The sequence below is a fragment of the Lagopus leucura genome, unplaced genomic scaffold (assembly GCF_019238085.1).
Source record: "Lagopus leucura isolate 7727_CA_CO unplaced genomic scaffold, USGS_WTPT01 Super-Scaffold_100043, whole genome shotgun sequence".
NCBI classification, from domain to species: domain Eukaryota; kingdom Metazoa; phylum Chordata; class Aves; order Galliformes; family Phasianidae; genus Lagopus; species Lagopus leucura.
The window spans coordinates 2,852,945-2,880,752 of NW_024962290.1; the positions used below are offsets into that span (position 1 = coordinate 2,852,945).

The window sequence follows — 27,808 nt, forward strand, 5'->3', positions numbered from 1 at the left end:
ATTTACATCGTTCCCCCCATCAGGAGCTGTGACTTCTTCAAAACCTGACTTTTAATTATTTTCTGTTCTGCTTCTGCTCGCAGAATCACAGATGCAAAAACACAGCTTGCATTCGTGCTCGCAGTCACTGCTGTGGCAGCCCATGGTTCCAAAAGCAGGAATGGACCAGGTTCTGTGCAGAGGGAATACTTGCAAATACTTGCAATCCTGCCTCAAAACTAGCAAAGAGTAAAGAAAAAAGTATGACGAACACCATTCCTTTTCAGCTGCACAGGAAGACTTTCCTTGCTGTACGTGGAGCCAGTCCCAAAAGCAGAGCTCTGTAAAACTGAAGCACAGCTGTATGTGCATTGGTAGCCTGCCCTCACTTCAAGGCACTTGTCTAAACAAACAGGTAATGAAAACTAGAGGAGCATTATGTCCAAAGCTGGTTTTTAATCACGCTGGTCCCTGTAAGCACATAAAGATGGCACTGTGAACGCTGCACAACTCGGCAGCCTGCTTTTATTTTGACTGTACTTCTCCATATGCCTCCAAACCACAGGCAAGTCCGCACAACCAACAGGAGGACTTTCAATTGACACTAAATACTGCACTTTTCTCAAGTCCTGAAGTTAGGATTGTTTAATCTTTTTGCTGACAGCTTTGGAATCCGTGCAACTTTCTGAAGTGGGCATTTTTATTGTCGAAACAGAATTCTGAATAAAGAAGAGGGCCAAGCTTTTATGGAGTAAGGAGCTGGCTGTTTATCTTCCCCTCCTGAAAGAAGTCTCAGTGCCTCGTACGGAGTGAGGCTGAAAGACTAAACCTCACGTGGAGCACGTTAATACTGCACTGCCAGAAGGGAAGGCACAGGAGATCAATGCAGACTTTGTATTAAGCCACGTAGCTGTACCCAACGTCCTGCAAATCTACTACTTCCAAATCTATCTGCAAATCTACTACTGATGCTTGGCGACCCTGCACACAGCAGGGGGGTTGAAACCAGGTGATCGCTGTGGCCCTTTTCAACCCAAGCCACTCTGTGATTCTACTCAAGAATGGCCTCGAAGGCAAAGCAACTCCTTACCTGTGCAATCACCTCGGGGTCCATGGGCCGGTGGTTGTTGAAGCTCTTGGACCTCCCTGCTGTCACAGTTTTCCGGATCTGAGGGCTGTCTATCCTGTTCTTCAGAGATGAGTGTCGGCTGATAGAATTGAGGCTGCCGTGGCCACTGATGGAGCATTTGTCTGGAACCTCCTTGGGAAGACTTTGGCTCATAATGGGCTGAGATGAGGGTCTGGAACCGGCTATGGCTCCTGGGGAGGCTGGTTCTGCCATTGAGCTACCTAGTCCATGGCTGTCACTTTGACGGAAGGCTCTTCTGATGCTGCCTGACTCTGGTTTCTTTCTTTGCCTTCAGTCACAAAAGCAAAACAAGTCAATACAAGCAGGAACAGGTAACGGGCTGTCATTTGAAGATATCCCCCCAAAACAACACAGAAGACAATGGGAAGAGACATAAAGATATCCACATCACAAAGTTCACCCAGGGTTTTAGGAGTCGCTGTGAAACAGTGAAGTTATAAACCGTTCCATGTAACGCTTCTAACAACAGGAGTCTGGCAGCTGTGCACATTCATAGCAAAAACAGAAAGCTTGGATGGAACGTAATTAAATTGGTCATGAAGTAAATCTTTTAATTCTGAACAAAAAAAAAACCCTCTGTGCCATCAACAGGTTTTGATGATGTGTTTTTATTACATTAGAAGAGCATAGCTACAATGTTTTGACTGGAGGACACGGTATAAGTCTACTAAGCTCCCGGCCCAAGGCATCAAGTTGTTATTTTCAGAGATTGGCAAGCAGAGAACCCCATAGTTTGAGGTCAACAATCATTTCCAATATTTGCTGGTGGTAACAGAGCTTTCTTTTTCATTGCTTTAGCAGGACCATAAGGCGTTATCGACACGGGGCCACAGATCAACCAAAACATGACATCAAATGGGTAAACTGGTCCAAACAATTTAGTTTCTACCCCAGCACCATGAGGTCTGACAGCATGATTCCATTCCAATTATACAAAGGCCACTGCAGAAGAACACTTTATGCCATAGGTCTGAAGCTTGGCATCCATTATACAGGGAAGGATCCATTTATATATAGCACCAGCCCCACGAATAACTGCAAGAAAGTGTTAACTCCAGTAGGATTTTGGCATCCAAATAATAATTCAGTGGGTGGCACAACTGTCACTGCGAAACCATCTGATTTAATTTTGCTCAAGTCTGCTCACACATAGGTCAGAAGATTCATTCCTAAAGAAAAAACAACAAAATGAGTCTTACGCTGCTATTGCTAAATATCTGGTCCCCTAGTAAAGGGAGAACTACTGGAGTGGACATTGCCCTTACAAACACTACACACAACGCTACCAAAAACTAGCAGGTGGTGAAGCTGCAGCAAAGGTCTGTTCACTGCATAGATCTCTGATGGAACTGCACACTTCAACAGCTCACACCACAAATAACAGTAAGAAGGCCCGGATCCCAAGCTGATGCAGACTAACACAGCAGTACTGATATCAACAGAGCTCTGCTGATTGCTGTAAACTGAGCTCAGTGCAGGACTTCAGTCCATAAAGGCATTCACAGAAATACATCCTTTTTAAAGGCTTGGACTGCTGAAGCCTGTTAAGCTAACTGATAGTTCCAAATATCATAAAACTGTAATTATCACATTAAGATTCTGTCCCTGCACAATACTTGCTTTTGTTTTCATAATAAACAAGTAATCAATCAGAAGGATTTAGGGGATAAGTCTGCCATAAAGTAAACAGAAGATCAAGAAGCCTCCTCATAAAAATCTGGGGAGTTCAGCCCATAAGCTGACTGCTGGCTATGGGAACAACTCCTTGTTAGCAGAAGTTAAAGCAAGAGGGAGAAGTGCTGTTTCACTGCGAGCATACGGTTAGTAAGCAAGGTGAGAAGTGCTGCAGAGATGGAAGGATGTTACAGGCAAGATGGGGCCTCCAGGCGTGCCATCAACACAATGTGTGTCAATGCTTTCTGCAAGGTTGTCCCACGCCCCATAAAAACAAAACCCCAATACTGATGTGTAAATGAGACATAACAGCAGAGGAACAGAACGAGGAATGGCGACACGTGGTTACGAGGACTTAATTCCACATCTCCCCCCCCCCCCTTTCTTGGTCTCCTCTGCTTACAAAACAGGATGTATTTGGGACAACAGGAACAGATGGCAGCTCAGGGGTAGGGAAGAGAAGCCAGTGGGGTTTTAAATGAGCATTGGCCACATCAGTGAAAGAGGACAGCAAAAAGCGAGCCAGTTGGAAGAGGCAAAAGCAGAGAACAAAGGGGGAAGCGCTCATTGACTTTCTTCAGGGAAGGGAATATTTTATGGGACTCATCACCAATACCTTCACAATTACACAGAGTAACACAAGGCTGTCCTTACTTGTTGATGTTTGCAAGGTAAATATCTGCCACGTGGCCCCCGCTGGGGCAGCTGGCACCAGCTCTGGCCGTCACTTTTTCCTCCGGTGGCTCAGAATTTATTTCTATCTCTGACTTCGGACTGGATCTTTCAGAGACACCGTCCTCACTAGGAAGGAGGAGGGAAGGAAATCACAACCAGCACAGGAGCAGCAGCACGGAATCTCAAACACATACAAGACAACAGCACCGTGCTGGCACCCTTCATCACACATCTTTTCAAAAGAGAGAGCCCGAGTTCTGCAAGCAACCAGCAGATCCCAGCTCTGCATCCTTCCAGCACCAGAACAAATCTTTACTGCACACACTGAAGCTTAAAACCTCCATGCAAACAGACACCTACGCCTCGGCGGAGCTCTGCTCGTTTCAATAGGATCCCCTCCTTGCAGGGAAGGTTGAAGGATGAGCTCTCCCCACGCAGTGCCAACATCTTGACACAAACACTCCATTCCACACCTGATTTTAGGCAAGCCCATCTCGCAGATGGACTGGAAGTGTAACATACGTGTCCTGAACGACGATGTACTGATGAGGGATAAGGCCGTCAATCCCATTGTGGCGTCCCTCCCACCAGTCATCTGAGGCTCGTTGATAGAGAAGGAGAGAAGCTCCTTTTTTAAAGGACAGCTCTCGTGCAGTCCTGCCAATGTAGTCGAACTTCGCTATTGCTTCTATGGGCTCACACTCTAGGAGACAGAAAGGAACAAATGGGAACTCACTGAGCGCTCAGGATCAGAAAGCATTCAGCAGCTCGTACCTGTTGCAGAACAGTTCACAAAGAGAGCATGGAACACAGGACAGCAGTGCTTTAAGACAGCAGAGAGCAGAAAGATTCAGAGGGGAGTCCCTGCAACGTGAGGATGCTGCAATCTCAGGTGTATCTGATCTCTGCGTTACAGCCACATCTGCATTTCCTATGTCATAAACCCACTGACAGCAATTCAAGCATCCGGATGGAAACGACAATGACAAAATTAACACCTTATTAAAGTGAGCAGTAAGACAGACAAATTCTGCCTACGTGGTGGTTTTGGTAAGGCAGCTCAACTACACCTCTGGGCTGGCAAGCAGGATTTGTTATTAGCATTTAAGGGAAGGAAATCTCTGGTTCCAAGCTGCTTCGGAAATAAAGCAGCCATTCAGAAGGAAACTTCTGCTGCCCATGAGATTCACCCAGCCCAGGAGAACGGGCTCTGCTACCACAGGAGGCTGCTGTGCTCATGGATGTGCTGCAGGAGCCAGTGAAAACACAGCACCCACACCATGGCTGCCTATGCAGACCCATGAATTGCACTGTGCAGCTGCTTCAGAGCCACAGCACGTGCTCCTGCTGATGGCTCCTAGCTGATAAGCTCCATGGTGAATTGCAGCCATGCTGTGTCTGCAGCCAGACACTAATCTGAGTCCCTGAGGGACCCATGTTATGCACAGGGAGAATGTGGGTGTTCACACGCTGGGGAAAATCAATAGGAAATTCATGGGGATTATTTTTTAAGACTTAAAATAATAATAATTATAATCTGTCATTGGTTGAACGTCAGTACGTATTACACCAGCTTCCAATTCTAGGCTGGAATCGGGGGAATGGAGATGAGCTCAAACACACGGCCCCAGCGGACTTCAGCTGCTAATTACTTGAAAGGAGCTTTCTAGCACAGCCATGGAAACAGAGCTCCTTCTCAGGGGAACAGAACTGTGCTTCCTTTCCAGGAGGGAGATGTGCTACTTTGTCCTGAGATCTCCATCGACATTACGGGATGCTTCTGCAGCCAGAAAGGATCAGAAGGACAAACATGAGCCACAGCTTTGCACATCGCTCCTTGAGGGGGCACCCACTCGAAAATTAGGTCTTCATTAGGTCTTCCAACGCAGGGCCAGGCAGCAGCTGGGCCACAGACCATCTGTAGGGTAAACCCACCTGAGAGCACTGAGGGCACCCCATAGGGGCACAGCTGAGGGTGCGGGATGGGAGCAGCACCCAGAGAGCATCTCTCTATACAAAACATGACCTGATGGTGAGAGCATCCTCATCAGCCACACTGAGCCCCCTGTACTGAATTCCTTCATTTCTGAACCAGACAGAGAGGAATTATCACAAATGACACAATTCAGGTAACTCTGTGGCCAGCCTCACAAATCCCATTATCAGCCTTTGGCCACCAGCATGGGTGCAAGGCCTGCCCGAGTTCCCAGCCTGCGATAGCAGCCTCTCTCCAGACTCCCCACAGCACACACTTGTCTGCCTTTGGCTCCTGCTTTCCTCTTGCTTGTTTTGCCTCTGGAGCCAGCTTCTTCATCGTGTTTAATTCATATTACTTAAAAAACTAAATAAATCTGTTTTTTGGTGTCCCCTTCCATTTACGAAAGCGACGGTGCTGCAGTTCTGTAAATTCTGTTTCATTAACAAGTGTTTATTGTTCCAGATGAGAGCAGCACTCAGGTTTCTTATGTTTCCAATCTGCCTTTTAGGGCTCTGGCTTTCATCCAGGAGAGATTTTAGCCTTTCATTTCCAGTAGCTTTTTCCTACTACATTTATGCCCTGAGTGGAAAGCTGTGAGAAAAAGGACCAGTCAGGCTAAGTCCTGCCAGTCTGGAAAGCCTGTTTTTAAATAATTCTGTTAAAGTTAGGTTTGTTTCCTTCCATTTAGCAGCCTTGCATGCTCCTTTGCTGTTCAAAATGCATTTGCAGATTGCACGTGGCCAAGCATCTGCACTTCAGTGCTGCTGGGATGGTGGCTGTGCCTTGGGAGGACCAGGTCCAGCCTCACTAAAGGTCTCATCTAAAGGCTGAAGGAGAGAGAACAACTCAAACCTGAGTGACCCGAGCCACAGCACTGCTGCTGAGTACACCTGCAGTGCAGAGAACTCAAAGAACCAGGAGAGTCCGTGCTCAATGAGCCCTTGCTGCTCCTGCAGAAGGGATGGAGGCCCCGCTTTCCCTCTGCTTTGGTGCCAAACTCTCCCTCCCAACTACTTCCTATGGAATATTCCGTGGAGGTTGCAGAACTCCATCCAAAACGCCTCCAAGTTTTACCTTGCACAGGGGCCCCACACCATCCCATTCCAGAGGCTGCGCAGCGGTGTCAATCTCTAATCTCTGGCTGCTCCCATCACTGTGCCCTCCTGGCTGCATAAGTGACCTAAAAACCCCATGCAGAAACAGTGCAAGGACACCCACTGGTGTTCCCTCCCAGCAACCCTGGAGAGGAGTTGCTGTGACAATGACCAACCTTGCTGCAGGAGCACTGATGCTGCAGCATTTGAGCAGTGCTCAAACGTGGCTTATTTTGTGAGTGGTGCACAAACACCATGCAGCCAGCAGGAGCACAGCAATGCCACAGGAAGGGTTTGTTAGACAGCTGGTGGAGCAGAGAGAGCAAAAGGCAGCACAGGAGCATGACAGGGCTTCGGAGCAAATGGCTGAAGACCAAAATGATGAATGACCAAATGAAGATTTAAATGACAGCACCTCGCTGAAAGGAAAAGCCATCCTCCTCCCATCTTTACAACTGAGACCATCCCAAATAAAATCAAGACTTTAAGAAAAATGCAAGGGGTCAAAAAAGAATTAAATGTACTACATCCTGCTTCGGTCACTTTGCCTTACATGCTGGTTACACTCTTTGTTATGCTCTGGGAACCAGTTTCACATCCATAAGGTAATTTTCCTCTGTCCCACATGGTGTTCACAAGCAGCTGTTCCCCACTGAAAAAAGAGGCTTTGGAGGTGTAACAGCCACCCCAAGATCTTAGGAAATACCAGGCAGTTCTCATAGCTGGCATCCCTTTTTACTAAGGAGGCCACAAGAAGGGTAATGGGGTTTCCTTAGGAAGACCAAAAAATTATCAAGCAGAGATGCCACCAGGACCCTGCCCTAAAATCTGTCTTCCCATGGGAAGGTGAGCAGGTCTGGATTTTTGTCTGCTTGCTTCCATGAGGCAGAACCACTGCAGCTCAAGGCACTGAGCTCCCTGCCAGAGCTACTGGAGGAGAACAGCCTGGCACGCACAGAGAGGAGCAGGAGAACACGCTGAAGCACACTCAGCCTCTGGCTCCATCCTTCCTTCGTGCCTTCCAACTCCAAAATCTTCCAGCAGCTTGGAGTGTTCCCAGGCCTGCTGCTAAATCGACAAACGCTTGGCAGAAAGGGCTGCTTTCCAAAGGTGCAGGATTCAAGGGGAACAAATGCTGTACAATGATGTTTTACAATTTCAACCCCGTTTTAGATTTAACTTTGAACTGAAACTGCAAAGCTCCATCCCCTTTACCCCCAGTGGGTTCTGCAGTGAACCACGGAGCTACGAACCGTCATCGCTGGTGTGGTGCTCCGCAGCCACGTCCTGCACTGCATCCTCTGCAGAGGCTCTTTCTCCATGAGGGCTTTCACTGAAACGGAGGGAAAACAAACAAACAAACAAACAGACAGTGCTTCATTGAGCTTCCCCATTCACCAAAAATAATAATAACAATAATAAAAGATAATCAGGAACATTCATTTGGGAAGCCAATAGCCAGGTTTCACTGCGATGGATGCATTTGCATGTGCTGAAGTCAGCTTGTAAAACCCAACCAAAGCAAGCTCTGATTTGCTTAAGCAAGAGCTTCTGTATGCTGTCAGAACAGTCTAACTTCAGACCCTGCAGCCCAGGGCTCTGGAGATCTTTAGGAGTCAGACAGCAATGGCACATTGGGTCTAGCTCCTCTCTGCTATGCCAGAACGATTCCCCCAGCTATCATCTCCACTGCTCTAATTAGCTCATTATGTGACTGATGAGATAGCTGCCACTTCCTGAGGGAAATTATTTCTAAATTCACAGTGATATTTCCAGGTCTGAGTTTGCCATCTCCCTCCTTCCCTTTCATCACAGGCTGCCCAGTCCATCTCACCAGTTAGACGGATTGCCTGCAATCTTTATGTACAGAGCACCAAACCCACCAGGAGTACTCATTTATGTTTATAGAAAGACAGATTCTGGCAGGACCTGCAGGAACACCTACCTCTCCTACTCCTTTAAAAGAGAATGGGAAAAAAAAAAAAGAAGGGGTAAAAGGTTTGAATAATTCCAGCATCCCGTTTGTGCATAATCCACATCTGAGCCAGTGCCTCAGAACCAACCTTTCCCATCCTTTGCAAAGCCCTCACGCTACTTCATAAAGTTTACAGAAGGATTTAAGGCCAAAAGGAGGTCCCAAGGGGAACCCAGAACTGAGGGTTAAGGTTTCGTGCAGACTGTGAAGTAATGTCGCATACAGCCAACGCTGCACAGCTAAGTATTGCAGAGAAGCCCACGTGCCTCCAGCAGCACCCAGTGCCAAAGCACCCGCCTGCACTGCAGGGGCAGCCTGCAAGCCCAGGGGGTGGGAGGAGAAACCTGGGGCTGCTGGACATCACGGTGCAGCTGGGTGTGCTGCCAGAGCATCTCTGTGCTCCTCTTCCCTGCAATGCCAGCATGTAGGCTGAATATGCTGCTAACACTGAGCTGTTCTGCGCTGTCAGATGGACAGAAAGACAGCAGCAAAGCTCTGGGCTTGAAGCAAGGCGGTATTTCAAAGATGCCTGCATCACAGGCCCTGAATTTCCACCACCAACTCCAAACCCTGCCCTCCTCTGCCCCAGGCAAGCTGCTTCTGACCTCCACGGCACGTCCACCCACAGGGCAACACAGCCTGCAAGCTCCAAGGCGAAATACTGAGAGCAGCCAAGTGGCACAGTGCAATTACAAACATCACAGGCTTCACTCCCAATGAATGAGCTGAGCTGCATGGCTTCCCTCTGCTTCAGGCATGCTTTGCAGCAAGGAGCCCTATGGGCAGCAACCAGCAGCTATGTGAACAGCGGGGCTGTGGGAAGCCTGCAGTGGGAACCAGATGCTTCTTCCTCACATCATATGTAGCCTTCCCTGGTCATTTTTACCCCTCTGTGCTCAGCAGGGTTTCACATCAGGGCGGTTAGGAAGGGCAAAGTGCCTTCAGGAAAGCAGTGCTACTCTGCAGGACACACTGCACCCTACATCCTATGTGAATTGCTGCACACACTGCACTGTGCTGAGCATTTCACATTGTTAATCCCTCCACCTCACAGGACAAAGGCTTTTGTCGGTGTATTTCTTGCAGGTTTTAAGAATTCTTAAGTCTTTTTCCCCCTATACAATCCAATTATACATAACATTAATTAGAAATGTCAGAATGAAGAAATCATATTTCCAAAAGAGACACTGGCAGGAATTCTGCTATAGCAGTTAGTGAGAAATAACTGCTTCTCACTGCACATACATGGAATGAGCTGATAGTTATAATTACTCTGGAACAAGACAGGAAAACAAGGGCAGCTCTGTCACCAGAGTGACTTCATTTAAAAAAAATATATTTATTTTGGTATATGAAAATAATCATTTGCATTCTTGGGACAGTGGAGGAGGGAACTTGGGGGGGTGGGGGGAGAAGCAGGACACGAGTGAACATTCCTCATTTTCAGTGGGAGAGATCAGCCCAGCCAGTAGGAAAGAAAACACCTCCTCTCCTTCCCCCACCCCCCCACCTTCCCCTGCAGATGACAGGAGCCGCGCTGGCTGAATTGCTTCCAGATGTTGCTTTCAGACTGAACACGAGGCCGGGCCTCTCGAGCTTTAAGCTGGATGGAAATGGTGATTTTGCATTCCTCTCTCTTCCCTCCCCCCACCATCAGTGCTGCCCTGAAAACTCCACCATGCCACAGCTTTTTGGGTTCGGCTGCAAGCGATCCTTCCTCTGAACTAAAGCCACTCTACACAACCAGAGAAGGCAAAACCAGGATTGGAGAGACTGTCTAAGCTAATGACTGTCTGGAGGTAGCAGAGGCGTCTTCTCTTGCATTGTACTGAATCTGAGAGGCTGGGCTAGATGCCTGAATCCTATTTAAGACAATGCAAAATGCACGACTGGAGCATTCTGACCAGCAAACAAACGTGCACCCATTCATTTTCCCCTCAGTGGAACCCATCATACCAGTAATCCTCAGTGCTTCCACCTCTGCTATACATTGGACCCTCCAGCTCCCTCGGTCCTGGGAAGATGTTCTCATGTTGGATGATGATGGTTTTGATCAGTTCATTGACATGGGCTTGGCAAGAGACTTGATCGTGACCTTCAGGCACCGACATCAGCGTTGGCCCAAAGCAGATGGCTAAATTGTAGGGATCCATCATATTCTCTTCACTGAACTGCGATAAACTGCAAGAGACAGATGTGGGGAGCAGGGTTAACAGCAGAAAATGTTATCATCACCACCATCATCTGCTGGAGAACACAGATGAGTGAGGAAGGTTGGCTTTGGGCTTCCTGCTGCTGGAGCTGTTCTCCTAGAAATTGAATATTCTGGGGTTTTGTGAAAAAAAGAAAAAAGACAGACTGACAGCATAACAAAGAGATGAAATAGAAACCTCAACGAGATTTTAACAGCCTTATTGATTTGATCCCAGCCCTGCTCAAATCCCCGTTTATAGTTTAACCACCTTATGCAGATTTAAAACACATCCCGATGCAATCTCTCCTTTTCTTTGTTCCTGCTGTTAAGATGAGCGTGATGAAGAACAGCAGCATCACTCAACACTACCAACCTCAGCAGGGGAGTATTTAAATGTGCTAATTCCCAGGTAGGAAATCTTCCTTTTGTGCTACCCCAGGTGTTGAGACCTCAGTGCTGGAGGAAGCTGCGGTTGGACTTGCTGATTTTCAGGTCTTTTCCAACCTGAGCAATTCTATGATTCTGCTGGGCTGCCCAACAAACCCATCACATGTGATGGACAGCTTTAAAAGAGCAATGTCAGTCATACTATTTAGTACACAGTGCTCCTTGCTGGCGTGGGATGCAATTTCTGATCCCTCCTTATCACCTTTCGCTTCATTTGCCAGCAACATCATTCACTTCCACTGCTGGAGTTCCTTTGAGATGGCATTAACATCTGGAGGAACATCAGCAAGGCTCAAAAGCTCAGGAAAGACAGATGCAGGAGTCATCTAGTGACATTTGTGCTTTGAATCGTTGCTCAGATTGCAGCAGGATCAAGGCTGGCTCTGCAGCAGGTACTCACTGGTTGAGGAATGCAAAGAGGTATCTCATTACAATCAGAGTGGTCTTAGGGAGGTTCAGAAGCACCTTTCGGATGTGGAGCGCTCTCTCTTGCAAATTATCCATTGCTGAAAGGAAGAAGGAGCATCACTGAGTTATCACTGCATCCCCAGCTCACCACTGAGTCCCAATGCAGTCACTATATGGGATGGTTCCCAGGTAAAACATTAAAACATGCAGCCAGCACAGCACAAGGGTCAGCCTGTTCCCTGGATTCACCAGCTGCCTGCCAAAGGCTGCAGGTCCTGTGTGTGATGCCTTTGCAACTAAGGACCCAGAACATGGAAAAGCTCACTGCAGGCTCCTTCCTAGCGTGGGAGCACTGGATGTCATCTCCTTCAATAGCTCTAGCATAATAGCTCATTCAAGTTAGCTTAGAAAGGTGGGTGTTCAAAAAAAGAAATTGTACAACACTCAAAGGAGAATTAACATAGTTAAAGGGTGAGGCAAAAAGCTCTGTGTGCAGCAGCCTACTGAGAAACAAGTGGGCAGCATAAATCATCCCAGAAAGGGGAGCTTATTTGGAAGCAGATTTTTTCTTCTTATGTAATGTGAATTCAACTCTGTAAATGCGTTTATCAGGAAAAGACAATCACGAGTCATTTTAGAAGCACTTATCTCTTGCTTTGCTTCAAAGGCCGCCACTGCAAAGGCCATTTCACCACCAGGACAATGGAATCATTCTTTCCTTCTAAGCAACACAGCAATAGTGAGGCTGTGTAACACATACTGGAGGTTACTCCAGTATCAACACAGACCCCCTGCCCATCACAACCACCTTTAGAAACAACCAAAAATGTTAACAGCTGGACTGCCACTGCTCTTGTGATTCAAATTCAATAGATGGCCCCTTGTGGCAACCAAGCCAAAGGCAGATGGCTACTGCCTTGCTGAACAGTGCGTGCAGGAGTGTCAGCACACAGGCAGCAGATCTATTAGCACCAGGAGGAAACCCTGCTGGAAACACCTTCTGTTTCTGAAGCAGCATTTCTCACACTTTCTGATAAGAGGTCCTGAAGATCAGGGTTTTTTTTTTTTCAGAAGTAGAGGATTTTGCTCTATTCTTGTTTGAAGAATCCTGGCACAAACCTTTATCTCAGACAAATCCACGATTCAGCCTTTACAATCTGTTCATTTCTATATCTGTACTTACTGACACAGGCAATCAGATCATGAAAAATGTCCTTGGGGAAGAGAGGATGCTCCAGCCCTCGGAAATAGAGCTTCAGAACTCCTGCTATTGAATCCATGTCATGGTCGTTCTGGTCCCCAGCTAAAGGATCTTCACCTTGGTATCAAAGAAACAAGCAAGAAAGATCAGAAGAGTGGAGAAAACAATCGGGATGGAAGGATGCTACTCAGCTGGAGGAAAAAATTCATGCAGTACGGAGTTCATCCCACCTCCTGCAGCTGCACCAACAGCAATGAGGCAGAGCTCCCTGAAGGCAGCAGTCAAGAACAGAAGCCTCTGACAGAAACCTCAGGCTTCTGGTATGGTGAGAGCTTCACTGAGCCACTACTGAGGGCAACATTCAGCAGCAAACTCACAGCTGAAGCCCACCTGCATTCGGTGCACACGCGGGAGGGCAATGAGCATCACAAGCAGGCTCAGCAGAGCACACACCTTGTGTTGAGCTGCAAGGGTGTTTCTGGGCCAAACAATTTGTCACTGCAGATACGCCACTGTTTGTGTGACAAAAGAGGAGATGCCCACTTAAGGAGTTGCTCCCTATGGAAAACTCCCCCATTGCATATAATTAGATTTAATGACGGGGCAAACCTCAGACTGAAGCTATATATATCCATTATGTGACTGGAATTACCAAAGCTTGCCTATAATCTTAATAACACACCAGATAATAAATGGGCACTAAGAACCAGAGCATTATCCTTGATATTAACTGCCACCAAGGGTTCTGGAGGAAGTAATAAACTGCAGGGACATTACGGTTAACTTTGTCAGTCCTGTATATCAGAGAAACAAGTGAGAGGAAGCAAGAAATCATTTATTTCTGCACATTAGTGCTGGAACAACTGGCTGCTTTCTCAAGATGACAGCTATTCCTTTTATTTAAAAGGGGCCTAACTGATACCAGGCCTCCACTCACACTGTGACACACGTTTCTGCCTTCTCTGCCCTTGAGAACTTCTGTTCTCAAACTGATGGAGATAAAGGTGGGTGACATAAGATGCCACGCTGTCCATTAAAATCCTCTCTTCCCAAAAGCCTGCTGCTGCTCTCTCCCAATAGCAAGCTCAGTAACATACCAACTATATTGTTTCAGAGTTCTTTGAGTTGGAAGGGACCCTTAAGGGCCATTTGGTCCCACTCCCCTGCAACCAACAGGGACACCCACAGCCCATCAGGTGCTCACAACCCCCACCAGCCTGACCTCAGCTGTTTCCATCACCTGTCTGGGCAACCCATTCCAGCACCTCACCATCCTTACTGTACAAAACTTCTTTATATCCAGTCCAAATCTTTCCTCCTTCAGTCTGAAAACATTTCCCCCATGAGTGATGTACACAGAGATTTAACAGAAGCCCTGCTGTCTCCAATGACCCGACCAGGACTGTCTGAGTGCAAAGCTCTTCTGAACCTGCTCAGTTTGGGGAGAGCAGCCCAGCAAGAAGCTGATGAGTCAGGAGCTTCCCAGTCATTCTATGCCTTTGTATGGAAAGGTTCTTTACACAGAAAAAAAAGAAAAGGAAATCTATTAAAAGCTACACCATGTTAACTGCATCTTGAAACTTACTCTCGTTTGCTGATATTTAAAATGAATGTAGCCAGCTTGCATTCTAAGAACATGGAATATACAAGACTTCGTCCTCCAGCAAACAAACTGCTCACAGAGCTTGCAGGGGGTGGGCAGGAAAATAATTTGCACCCAATAATGAATTCCTCTCTATTCTACAGCGCTGCAAATAATCAATAAGCTGTTGGACATGAGCGAGGATTGAGTTCAGAATATTTATTATACACTCGACAAGAGAGAAAGCATGGTGCCAAACAACATGGAGAATTCAAGGTTAATGAGCACCAGGGAGGTGTTTGGGCTACAGCCACTCAGGAAACAAGAAGTACAGGAACAGAATGGAAGTTCCATTCAAAAAAACACTCCTTCAGAACATTCTGATGCATTGACACCTTTGGCAATCGTTTCTGAGACACTGGAAAAGATCCTCCTTACCTCTCTCAAAAGCATTTTTTATGTCATTCACTTCCACTTGTGATCCAGACACCCTGAATATTCCCTCATGCTGCAAACCTGAAAGGCAACGAGAGATGCTGATCAACAAGCTGGCATCCTGCTCAGCTGCAGTGTATGTGATACAGGAAATGTAAGAAACATGCACCAAAACAAGGATGCTCTGAGAAAAGCAGTCTTCCTACGTACTGTGTGGATGTGTACAGAAACAGAACACAGCAGCACTGAGGAAAAAACATTAACCCTTCCCAAGGAACTGACACAATACCTTGGTTATAGCAGCCATGCGTGCCATCCTGCACCCTGGAGGATCCCATGGGATTTGACAACCCAGAGAAAATCACAACCTAATAATTTAACAGCCAAAAGTACAATACTGCCAACTGCATGAGGAAGCAGCCTGCTGCTCAATGCAGCTACGGCCCAGGGCAAAGCAGCCCATGGGAATGGAAGCATTCCACTCCCCAGCACCACCCAAACCCAGGGCTCCAGGATGGTCTTTAAGCCATTCCTGCTGAACGCCACCATTAGCAAAGCCATGAAAAGCAACCGTCAGCTAGCTGAGATGTTCCAGCATCCCACCACCACCAGGACTGTATGGTTGCATGGTGGAAGCTGAGCACCAACCATCACAACTCATGAACAAAGCCTTCTTCACGTCTGCAAAATCAACTCGTATTCACTTGAGGCTTTTAATTGCATGCTATCCGAAACAGGGACTGTTGCAAGGCCTTTGCTTCATTTATAATGACAACCATAAACTCATAAGCTCTCCTGAATGCATCTGTGCACTGCTGTTCCTCTCAATTTCTGGTGCTGTTCTTATCACAGTGCAATGGAAGTTCTGTAGTGCTGCAGCTAGCAGCTGTGACACAGCTTCACAACAGCAAAAAGAGACAACTCTGAGCGTGGAGAAGCAAGGAGGGGAATGACATTCATCCCATTCCCATAGAGGAAAGCAGTTGTAAATGTCAGCCAGGCCACCTCCAACCACATCAACTCCTACAGCAGCTGTACGGCTCCTTCCCACTCAAGTGGATTTGCTGTCTATAAGCATATTCCTCCTCATTGCAGGCTGTACCTTCAGGCCACCATCTCACACTGTGCAGAAATCAGTTGACTTTGTTGGGAAATGTGTCTGTTGATGACCCAACCAGGAACGCACTTCTAGAAAATAAAACCTCCTGATGTCTCCCATTTGATCACGCTCTGATTCGCATCGCTGTGTGGATTCAATGATTTCTCCACCAAATGTCCAATTACGGCCTTAGTAAAGGATTACAGCCCTTGGCTCTCCCAGGTGATGATGAGAATGGAACTCCCAATTACAGTTTCTAATGTGAGATGGTAATTAGACAAGGAAAACGAAACGGGACCTGCTATTTGGCTCTGTCTTGGTTAATGAAGATAAATGCAACCTCTTTCTACGTATGTTAATTAACAGCTGCTTCGCATGCTACCAACAGATGATATTGATTAAAAATGAAAACAAAGTAAAACAAACCTATAAAATCTTCTACAGCATTCAAAGCTGTGAAGTTAACCTCAGAAACAGGGACAAATCGTCTCACTGCAGCAATGAGCAAGCAATTAATTCACTACTTGACCTCTTACATTCAGTGCTTGGAGTATTCCTCCTCCTCTACAAGAAGCACAGTTATGAGTGGTGAAAGCCACATTTCACATCCCAAAACAAGGTGAAGGGAGGTGAGGTGTGAGTGGTACTTCAGGATGGGAACCTTATTTCATAAAGGAACGTTGCTGGAAGCACAGCTTACTGCTTTCTACCTTTACAGCATCAGTTATGTACAGCAGCCTGGAGGAATTAGGAGCACTCACACCATCAAGCACATAGCAAAAAGCCAGCACTCGTTCTGTATCTCGCAGTCTCCAGTCTCCATCTGTGTAAGTATCATGTCCCAAGCTACTCTGAGCATTTCAGAAGGCTTCTATGTCTATAAAGTTATACATACATATGTAAAGTTATAGAGAGAGAACAGGAAACTTTTTGCTCATGAACTCACCATGCCTGCTAATGAACCGTATGCAGCTCTCCACGACCAGGGGAATGGCTTGAGAGGAATCCTGCACAACGGGGAGAAAAGAACAGCAGTCAGAATGCAGAGGGATGGCAAAAAAAAAAAACAAGACAAAACAAGAAAAACAAAGGCAGGACTAGAAATTCTCATTTGGTCCCAGTACAACGACTGGTGATGAAGGCAAACTTCCAAGCCTCCAAAAGCCCAGAGCATAACGTGCTCCAAGACTGCAAGACTACCCAGAACTTAATGATAGCACTGCTATGGACGTGAGCTTTGCTTTATGCAGATCTCCATATTCCTCATATCCAAATGTGCTGCAGAAAGTGGGGTGGGGTGCATTGGGGGGAAACAACAGAGAGCAAATCTGCCCTTTCATCTGCCATGTTCTGCTCCAGTGCAGTTCCAGATCTGTTTAGGTTCTAAAAAGTAATAAATTACTCACTACAGCCAGCAAACCAATGCACTGCTGTTGTAAATCTTCATTACAAGGAGGCAACAAGCAAGAAGGTACTGCTCTAATAGCATTCCAGAGAGAAAACAAAGGGAAAGGGGACAAAGAAATAGAGCAGCATGAAACCCATAAAGCATGACCGTGCAGACAGCTCAAGGCTGTTTGGCTTCTTTGGCTCCAGGTCCCTCAGAAACACTGGCAGAATAAAACCCTTTTTGAAGTTTTTGTCAGAGAAAACGAATGGAGGCTGCAGATCTGTGTTTATTGATTTCAGTTAGGGAATCAGCAGGCAGCAGTTCCATTGAAAGCAGGACTAAATGGGATCGTGGAAGAAAAGGATGGAGAGGCTTCAGTTTCCCATCTATCCCCATCTGCACACACACACACACACCCCCCATTACTTAAGCAAACACTGATTACCTGCTTTCTGACAGTGGAGCTGCGTCTGCCACTGATGAGATCAGAACAGTCCATCGATGCCAGAGGAAAAACAGAGGAGAAAAAGTCAAGATAATTCTGTACAATTGTAGCTCTTGCTTGGTATTCCAAGCCACGCTGATTTGGCAGGGAAGGAGCCAGACACACAAATCATAACGACTTCGTCTCGTTCAGCGCGTGGAACTTCGTATGATTTTAAGTGACTTTAAATCACCACAAACCTGACACAGACACAAGGGAGCCCAACAAAAGATCACCCCTGACGCTTTAATTCCAACCGTATGGAAATCTGCTCTGTTCACTCCTCACTCGAGGTGAAGTTTGCTATAAATTGGAGCAGGTGGGAGCAGCTGCCAGAGAGCAACGCTGCAGAGCCCTGTGCCTGCATGGGGAGCCTTCAAACAGACACACAAATGAGTGCCCCCCAACACCAGCCAGGCTCAGCCAACTCCATTCAAATCATGACGGCCTCATTTAGTGATGCTGGAAGACATTAATTGCAGGGAAACAAGGAAGGAGCCTTCCTTTGCCAAGATATCGCCCTAAGATTTATTACTGGGGTTTAAGATTCCTATAGTCCCTGGTAAGGAACGAAGTATGGGAGATAGTGGGAGAAATGCCCTAATGCCTCTCATTCAAGCAGATGGCTGCTGAATTATAAATAAGGTGATTAGAACTGCAATTTGGGGAGGAAAAAAAAAAAAAAAACCACACACAAAAAAAACAGATTGTTAATTTAGGGGAAATTCCTTTTAGGAAAAAGAATAAATCAAAGACACTGAATGAGCCCACAAAAACAAAAAACAAAAAAAAAGCAAGCAGATTCCATGGGCTGTCACTGACAATAAGGCCTATTTTAAACTATTAGCAGTAATGATTCTTTGATATTTAAAATTGTTTCATGATGAATAATATTTTATTATTACAGACGTTAGGCACTAATTAGGACCTGTCAGCTCTGCTTTGCTGTGAGGAATCTGAAAAGTAGTAATGGCTGTGGATCAGCAGTAATCACCTTCCCTTTGTTACAAGGCAGGATGATGCACAGCCCCCACGCACAGCCCAGCTCCCCAAACCCATCCATCTGCAGACAGACATTTGTTATGCTTTATAAAAACCCCATCAAGGGAAGGTTAGTTATTGCTCGGTGATTGGTCCTAATTACAAGTGAGGAGGTGATTCTCCAGGGCTTGCTGCAACCCAGTTCCATTGCAGAGCAGAGCATGGGACAAAACCAGGAGCACCACCACTCCGTACTGATGTGTTGCAATGGTATTTAAGGCTGGGAATGTGGTTACACACCAGTGAAATGAATTTATTTATTTTTTTCCTAACATATCCTGGGCTGGCAATGGATTTGCAGCAAAAGTGAGCCTTTGTGCCACACCTACCTGGCAAGAGAGCAGTCCGTCCTTTGACCTGTGGTGGAGACAAACAAAAAAAGCCATCATTAGGGGAGAGGAATGGGAAAATACCTTCTGCTGCTCTGCAGGGTTTGGGAGGAGGACAAGGAGAGTCGGAAGGTTGGAGGTGAGCATCCCTGCAGCACTGCCAAGGTCAGCAGAGCACGGCCCCCCCAGCAAAGCACAGAACAGCTCGGGCTGCCCCAGCACTCTTGCTTTAGAAAGCATTGTTTTTGGAAATTGCTTCCCTGCGCACTCTTAATTGGTGACTTTAGCTGCCAAAAAACTGGGCTTGTCAACCTCTCCCGCCCTCCCCTTTCCCAGGGGAATTGCTAGGGAGAGAGATTATACTTTATAAAGCCACTTAGCAAGATTGGAAACATTTGCAGAATTGTTAGCCCATGGACCGAGCTCGCTTGCATGAGGCTATTTTGGGAGGCAGACATTTAATGATATTTTCCACAAACATCTATAAAAACGTTCCATTGACTTGCACTGAGTTTGTGAGGAAGCAGCCAAGCTAACAACTGCTGCCTGTGCAGCATCGTTCTCAAATAGCACAGAGAGAGACGGCGAAGCAGTGTGGGCTGTGGGAATCACACTGGCCAGGCCAGCATCAGCAAAACCACACTGATCTGAGCTGGAAATCCACCTTCCTGCAATGCCTTCCTGCTCCTGAAGAGGAGGAGGAATGAAGGAGGGACATGGCTAATTGCTGATGGCTGACAATGAGTTGAATGCATCTTGATAGCTGCTTTCCCTTCCCCACCTAAAGCCCAAACAGTGCATAATTTACACAAAAATGTTACTCTGAAGCAGAATTTCCAGCCATCTGTCCCATTTCCATCACAGAATATTCATATATATAAATTCCACTGCTGCAGCAACATCAAGGGGCTCCTGCAGAGCATACAGCAGGCAGGGACATCACTGCTTGTACACAGGAAGACTTGCTGCTATTTCTATTACTGGAACTTGTCATCTTTAGATTAAGGTACCTTGCAAGAGGACCATTAAATGTTGCCTGAGAATGGGGCAAAGAACAAAAGCCAAAACAAACCCAGGGGTTTCCGGGGACAGAAGGCATGCAGCTGTATGCTTGTTTTTCAGCAAAGCTTCTAAACGTGTTCCTGGGATTCATTGAAAGGGATTTTATTTGCCCACGTGTCATTTAAGTGCCATTTTATGAATAAGCCTTGACACGGTTACAGCTCATACCATTAACCTGCTAACTCCAACACACAATGTGCCTGGCTTTCTCAGCTCCTCTGATCTCACAGGTGACAGAAGAGATGTTTTTTGGGAGCTGCTGGAGTTCAGCCCAGCACACACTGGGCCCTTCACAGAGCAGCTAAGCTCTGCTATTGCAAAGCAACCACATGAGAACAGAACCAGCCTTTAAACCTACACAGCAATGCAGAAATCACATTTCATTTCCTCCTCTTTCCTCCCCAGCACAGCCTGGGCTGCCTGTGAGGGACAGGCAGGATAAGAGAAAACAGGGCTGGGTGCACAGAGCTGAGATCCAGGAATGTCAGCACTCACAGGGGCACTGCTGTGTCACTGTGAGATATTCAGATGCAGAAATAATACCTCAAGGACACAGAGCCCTGAATCCATCCTTCTTTACAGACTGAGAGATGAGAACCTCTACCAAGTACAAGGTTCATTTCGTGCCTTACCTTCCAGTATGGGTCTGATAAACAGGAAGCTCTTAATTACTGCAACAGTGGGGGTTTTTTTGTGTTGGTTTGGTTTTTTTTTTGCAGTGTAATTTTTAAACCAAAAGCAAAAGTGCTTAAAGGACCACATGCTGTTTAAGTTTCCATTCAGAAGATTTGCACAGCACAAACGGTGGGGAGTCCCATTAAGTCACAACCACGAGCCCTTCCCTGGCCTAGAAACCCAGAGCCAGCCTGTGACCTGACACCCAGACCTTCAAACCTTCTCCTCTGCAAATATGAGGCAGTCAGGTTTCTATGGAAACTTGGATGCATAGCTCAGGAATGTTTGGCCAACACAATTTGCCCGTAACACGAAGGAAAAGAAACCTTGCTTTGTTCTGACACCAACAACAAATGCCTAGTGTCATGCAGATGGGCAACATATTTTCCACGTTGCAAAATTCATTCATTTTTCTCCCAACAAAAGCCACGTTCACTTACACGAGCTCAGTCTGCATCACCCCCAGAGGTTGGAAGCAGCCGAGCTGCCATGCGAGCAAACCTCCCGACCCACCTAACGAGGCAGTGCTTTGGAACTCATCACTGATGTGGAAGTCACGAGGTTTACTCAGTATGGATTATTCAGTGAGAAGCAGAACGTGCACAGATGGGGAGGGGTCAGGATGAGCAAGCGGGCGCACGCTTCGTTTTACCAAACGAGCGATGCACGCTAATGACTCATTAAGCTCTTTCTGTTCCCCATTATTCGAGCAGCCATGTAGGTCAGCTGGCTTCTCCATCAGGAGGATTGGAAAAAGGAAATTCGTGAAATGTGAAAAGGTCCACTTTGCTGGGTCATTGTAGACAGTTAGCTGGGCAATGCAGGCAGAGACATGCAGGTCCCCACTCACTTTCTCCCAGGGTCTTCTGAAGGAGGTCGTGCTTGGCCTGAAGCTTCGTTATCAGGTTCCTGCCCTCCAGATACTCCTTCATTTTCTGGAAGAGTGGAAGAAAACAATGTGACCAGTGGACAGCTGATTCCTACGATTGCATCTGCAGGTCATGAATTTCGAATGCAGTGACAAAGAACTGAACTGCACTGCAGTGCAAAGAATGCATCAACCTCCCCCTAGGTGGGTGCAAACCCACTGCTCTGCCCATGCATATCTGTGTGCCATTCCTATTGTCTCACTGTGGAATCAGTGGAACGTTTGGCATCGTTCAGACATCTGAGGAGCTGTCAAACATCTCCTCCTCAGACGGGGAAATGGAAATGCATCACCGCCAGCTGAATGAGCAATCTGTTTCTCCCAGCTAAAAGGCTGCTACTGTGCTTATTCTCCCATTTAACCTCTCTCACCCCACTTCACTCGTCAAACACTGTGTCTGCCTCCACTCTGGGTGATACACAGCATTGGGTGGGGGGGAAACATGGCAAAACAAATAGAGATGCTATGGAAGTTGGGATTTGTTCCCTCGGAGAAACATTATGCAGTCACACAGTCACTTTTCCCACTTGCTCCTGATCTTTCACAGCTCTGCAAATGCAGTTTTTACAGCTCTTTCATCTCTTTGCAGCTCAGAACAGCATTATTTATCTCTGTTGTGCCGCAGCACATGAAATACCATTGTACAGTAGCCAGCCATATTATAATCAGCACATGTTTACACTCAATATACAGCTCAGGACACTGCAAACACCACGGACCATCCTTTAGAAACACGAGATACTTTTTAAACAAGAGCTAGAAACACAAACACAAGGAAAAGATTCTCATTGTAACACAAGGTTCTGCTCCTGTCTTCAGCTTTCCCAAGGTGATTCACTTTCTTCCAGTTCTGGTCTGGTATTGCCCAACCACACCATCAATCCTTAAGGGGAAAAATGGCATTTGTACAATGGGAGCAACCTGGATGCAAGCCCCAAGGGTACAAATCAAGAAGCAATATAAACACAAAGCTTGAACTGCTAAACTCCACAGTCTGTGTCCCTTTAGTTGATAAAACCAAACAGAAACATCATGAGATCCATCCCTTTTGGGCAGTGCCAGCACCTCCCATTGCAATGCTTCAGCTTTCTGGTTGCTCCAGCAGCAAGCATGGGTCGCTATGGCAGAAAGAAAGCACCAGATGATGTAGGATTCCTCTGCAGCCCCCCTTTGCCAATACTGAATGTGTTTTCTTAACCAGTTACACTTTTGCACCAAATTTTGACCCCCCTCTAAACGTGTAAGTGGGGATGTGAGGATAAATGTGACTCTGGAAGGCGCCGAGCTGCTGCTTCACAGCCAATCTGAGGAGAGGAGAGGCAGCACAAGAAGGCTCAGCTCAAAATAGCTCCAACAGACGCTGAGCACATCGCCTGCCTATAGCAGAGCTGCAGGGATTGGGTTACGAGAGAGAAGGGAGGGTTCCAACCAACAAGAAGCACATATGCCATGTATTCCTCACGCTTCCTCATGCCTGTCGCTCTGCGCCCTGTCAGCAGAGCTCTCAGGAAACAAAAAAAAAAATCAGTGATTTCAAATGAAGGCTTTTTTTTTGTGAAGGAATTAAGGATGCACGAGCGTTCAATTCATGGCTTAGCTTAAAAAATTGAAAACACTGAAGTATGGATGAACTCCTCAGGATTTCAGTTCCGTCAGCACAGTGGAGTCGGACACAACGCAGGAGAAACATCCTCAAACGACGTGATTTGCACATCGTGAGAACTGAAGAGGTGAAAATCTGCTGTCAGACAGGGAAGGTGAACCTTCACACCCAGCATCTCCTCAAATGCAAGCAGCCTGACACCTTCCCCACACCCTCACTCACACCAGTACTTTTCCAGCACAAGGCAGTGGGTGGGTGGGAGCACAAAGCACAGCCCAGCTCTTATCTCTCCACCCCGTGGGAATAAGTCTCAGTGCTTTTCAGGCTGCAGAGAAGCACAGTTTTTCTCCCTGTCCCACATCCTTAACTGCCTACAATCTGGAAAGCAAAGCGGTTCTCCTCCCCTTTGCCCCCCAGGAGCAGCTCTAAACAAGGCAGTGATTCAGGGCACAGGGATCAGGTGCTGCAGGTGGGCCAGCAGGACACTGCTGCAAGAGCAATGAGCAGTGGAGGTTTGTGTAACACTTACCCATGTCCTAAGTATGCACTCACCCTTGGTAAACGTCCACTGATTTGCTGCTGCTGCTCCTCCACTGCTTCATAATCTTAGCACAGACACCCACCCTGTGCTGTCCTCTTCTGTTCTGAATACAAACCTTCCTTCTGCCACGGCCATCGCAGCATAAGTGCAACAACTTGCCTTCTGTGGAAAGCTGCAACTCGGTGCTACTATTTGATTCCCATCACTGCATCAACCTGTGAGCCCTGCCTGACTACCAATGCAACAACTGGGGCTTCCAGCATGGCTTACACTCTTGGAAGTCAACATTTTTCTTTCACTTCATATTCTCCAGCACTGCATGCACACCGCGCTGCTCACACATTTGATTTTCCCCTACACAAAGGGCGCCTTGCTGCACAGCCCTGCCCTCTCACCAATACCCATCACACCCTGAAGCAGCTGCTCCTCACATCTCCAAGGCCTGAAACCCATCTCAAGCATATTTCTGCCAGCCCAATGGCAGATCAGCCTGGTGCCTGATGTGGCAGCTTTGGAGCAGCACGCTGCTGCAGCTTTGCCCTGTTGATAGCTGTTTTCCCCACAGACAGAGGAGAAATCAAATTTTACACGATTTATCCACACTAAACTTGCATCAACAGACAAACACATCCCAGTATACTTGTAAAGAACTCTAAGCAGCTCTTTTTACAACCTAATATGCTCACTCTGCTTGTCCAAAATCAATTACAGAAGCACTTTTGCAAGATGATAGCATTATTTTGCTCACTCCTGCAAGCATAATTCTAAAAACATTATACATGCTCACACTGAAAATTAACTCCTTACTGTGAAATAGAACTGCTCTGTCTCCTGCTGGTTGGCTCGTCTCTTGGCAATGCTTGGTTTGCTCATGAAGGTTTCTGATACAGTGGATTTAACAGACTCCATGGAGTTGCTGTACTGAAAGCAGTCAGAGACATCAAAGTCCTCTATCGTGACTATGTCCTGGATTGTCTGCAGTGTAGCTTCCATGGTCTTCTTCACCTGGCCAGCAAGAATAAGAGAAAATGCTTGAGAAAATGGAGCTATGATGCAAGTGGGGAAACAAAGAAAGAATTCATGTTACTGCAGAGCATTTTACTGATAAACAAGAATTACTTGTGAGTCGTACATGTGAGCCGTAAGTGAGGTACAAGTTGTGCTCATTAACAGAACACCATCCCTACAAAGGAAGGCTTGGTGCATTCTGAGCATGCAGTCAGACAAGGGCTGCAACCTTACAGGCTGAGGTGAGGAAGGGAAGCAGGGAAATTTAACCTCAAAGCAAGGAGTGCTGAAAGAAAGAAATAAACATCTTACTTCTGTAATTACATCTATTGGGTGTAACAGAAACGTGAGATTACAAAAAGGCTTTGGTGCACTGCAAATCTTTGCTGAGGGCCACAATCAGCCTGTTAGACAAAAAGGGGCTGCCCATTTTGCCCAAGAACTCTCCTCATCCTAGATGACCAATTAAACCAAAATTAGCTCTTACCTTCCGTTATTCACTGACTTCACTTTGAAGCATCACATTTAGCTTTTCCTCCTACCTGGCCAAACACGCTTTTTGCAACAAAACCACTTCTATTGAGTTAAGGATGGGGGGAAAAAAAGGGTGAGTGCATATTTTAATGGCTCCCCTCCGTGCACTCAGCCTTTATGCAAAGTCACAACTTAACACACTGCTGCCTTACTCTTGAATTTCACTACAAATCTTCATAGAAGAGGAGCACGACAACTCTGTTCCTCCTTAATTAGCTGCCACTGCCCTCTGGAAACGGCAGAAGCGTTGCTGATTTGGGTCAATTAACTCACCTCTTCGTTTTCTATCTTCAGTGTAGATAACCTGGACTGCAGCTGCTGGCACCTCTGCACTAACTCGCTCTGCACCGGCTGCTGGGCACACAGCTGGGACTCCTGGAAGGAAAGCAGCACTGATTGCAGGAAAGCCACCATCAACAATAGTTTAATTACTTCATTATTATTAACACCCCCCCCTCCAAAATGCCTCATAGAAAACCTTTATCAGCTGCCAACTTCAATCAGAGAAGAGCTTTCTACCAAATTCCAGTCTACTTCTCCATTGTCCCAAAGTTAATGAGAAAGAGAGAGGGAGAGGACACGAAGATCCATAATTAGCTAGAAAAAATTAGCTGGTTTAAGTGATGTGAAATAGTTCTATCTTCTGAAAGCCTGGAAGCGCTTTATCACAGCAGTTAGGCTGCATCACACCCCAAAACCCCCAGGAGAAGCAGGTGAGCTTGTATGTATCACACCATGAATTGGGTTCTGTGAGCAGAGCATCCCAGGCACGACAGGCACAGGGCATACAAAAGGCACACAAAATCAAGCCTGGGGAGTTCATAAAGAGAAGAACTGGTCAGACACCTGTGGAAAATGCCTGAACTGTGGGTTGCCTTGTGCTGTTAATAATTAGCCTGCCATTACAGCACGAGGCAGGAAAACACTGCTCTCACTGTACATTATTATTATTATTAGAGTCTGATTAATGCATGTATACAATCGGACAGTTAATCTGGCACGAGCAGGACCACTTCTGCATCTATCACATTTCATTTGGCCTCGAGAAGGGCTGTGATAAACGATTCTGTCAACGTGAGCTGGTAGCGGTGACAGCGTGCAGGCTGTTCTTCTTCCCCCTATCTCACAGCATATTCCCAATGCATGGGAAAGCCAAGCAGGTCATTTGCAGTCTGAGGGACTCCCTGCAGAAGGCTCCTCCTCATCTCTGCCTTCAGCAGTGACTGCATTTGTTGGAACAAAAGATGAGGCAAGAGACCTTCCCTGCAGTTTTATTGACTATTCAAGAGAAGAATCTAGAACTCTAATTGACCTAAAGTCATCTATGGTACATGTGTTCCTGTTTATGTTTCTGAGCTGGTTTCAGCTTATGTGATTTAAACAGCTCCCAGCCACGTACCTGCAATCTTGATAAACCTGCAAAGAGAGATTTTCATTGCCAAAAATGAAAATCCTTTGGCTGCCTTGTCTCACAGTGAACACGCACGAAGCACCATTATAAACTGCTTCTGCTCTAAGGTTACATACCCACATGTCCCAAAAAAACAGCCTTACACCTTTTATCTGTTGTCCTTTCTGAGGCATTTGCAGGTCTCTGGAAATCAGGCTGGGCCACAGAGATAGATGCTGATCACTGACTGGCTGTGAAGCTTAAAGTTATGGGATTACTGACACAGACAGAAAAATAATAGTAGTAATTAAAAGCAGACAAACATTGCTTCTGGGAAACCACTGCTCCGTTTCAAAGGTCTCTGCAGACACATCACCTGCTACAAAGGGATTCATGAGACCAGAAGCTCAACCCAGTTTTACCCAAATTGGAGAAGGTGGGAAGGCATCCAGGAGATGGTCATCTCACTCCTCTGGGAGCCTCATGGCGCAACAGTTATTTAAAAGCAGTATAAAAGCTGCTTTATCTACCCAGCAGGCTGACTGATACCTTGGCAGCACATGCCCAGGTATTATGCTTTCATCTTTTAACCCACATAAGCTATCTCCTTTCATCTTCTTAATAATGCCACCAGCAAAACTAAGCAGCTCCATGAAATGCCAGAGATGAGATCACCAAACACATCAACAGCAGCCAGCTTATGGAGCACCGAACGAGTATGTCTTTCAGATCACACTTCAGATCTCTCACTTCAGAGCCTGTCTCAGGGTGCAGGAATTAACAACGGCCTGAAGAATAGGTTAATGCAGACAGAAAACATGTTTTTAGCACTATATTTAATTAAGCACTTCAGCCTTCAGGAGCTGTGACAATGCAGAAGCGAGAATTGCTTGCATTCAGGCATCAACCCCATCACTTCTTATCTCCATACC

The 27,808-nt window shown here is 46.5% G+C and overlaps 1 protein-coding gene across 7 annotated transcripts in view; it reads right to left on the reverse strand.

Moving 5' to 3' along the window:
* SRGAP2 (SLIT-ROBO Rho GTPase activating protein 2) overlaps positions 1-27,808 on the reverse strand; it is an 84,439-nt gene that overhangs the window by 6,914 nt on the left and 49,717 nt on the right. For 6 of the 7 annotated variants that reach the window (XM_042884051.1, XM_042884052.1, XM_042884050.1 and 3 more), the window contains 14 exons: positions 25,760-25,861; positions 24,752-24,949; positions 21,723-21,807; positions 19,136-19,163; positions 17,727-17,757; positions 16,838-16,898; positions 14,796-14,873; positions 12,758-12,892; positions 11,567-11,672; positions 10,482-10,706; positions 7,804-7,883; positions 4,001-4,181; positions 3,458-3,604; positions 1,070-1,397 (listed from right to left, as the gene is read on the reverse strand). In XM_042884051.1, the coding sequence (XP_042739985.1) occupies positions 1,070-1,397; positions 3,458-3,604; positions 4,001-4,181; positions 7,804-7,883; positions 10,482-10,706; positions 11,567-11,672; positions 12,758-12,892; positions 14,796-14,873; positions 16,838-16,898; positions 17,727-17,757; positions 19,136-19,163; positions 21,723-21,807; positions 24,752-24,949; positions 25,760-25,861 (1,785 nt within the window). Of the gene's footprint in view, positions 1-1,069; positions 1,398-1,718; positions 2,299-3,457; positions 3,605-4,000; positions 4,182-7,803; positions 7,884-10,481; positions 10,707-11,566; positions 11,673-12,757; positions 12,893-14,795; positions 14,874-16,837; positions 16,899-17,726; positions 17,758-19,135; positions 19,164-21,722; positions 21,808-24,751; positions 24,950-25,759; positions 25,862-27,808 lie in introns of those variants that run through there. The other variant, XM_042884057.1, reaches the window with a different exon arrangement.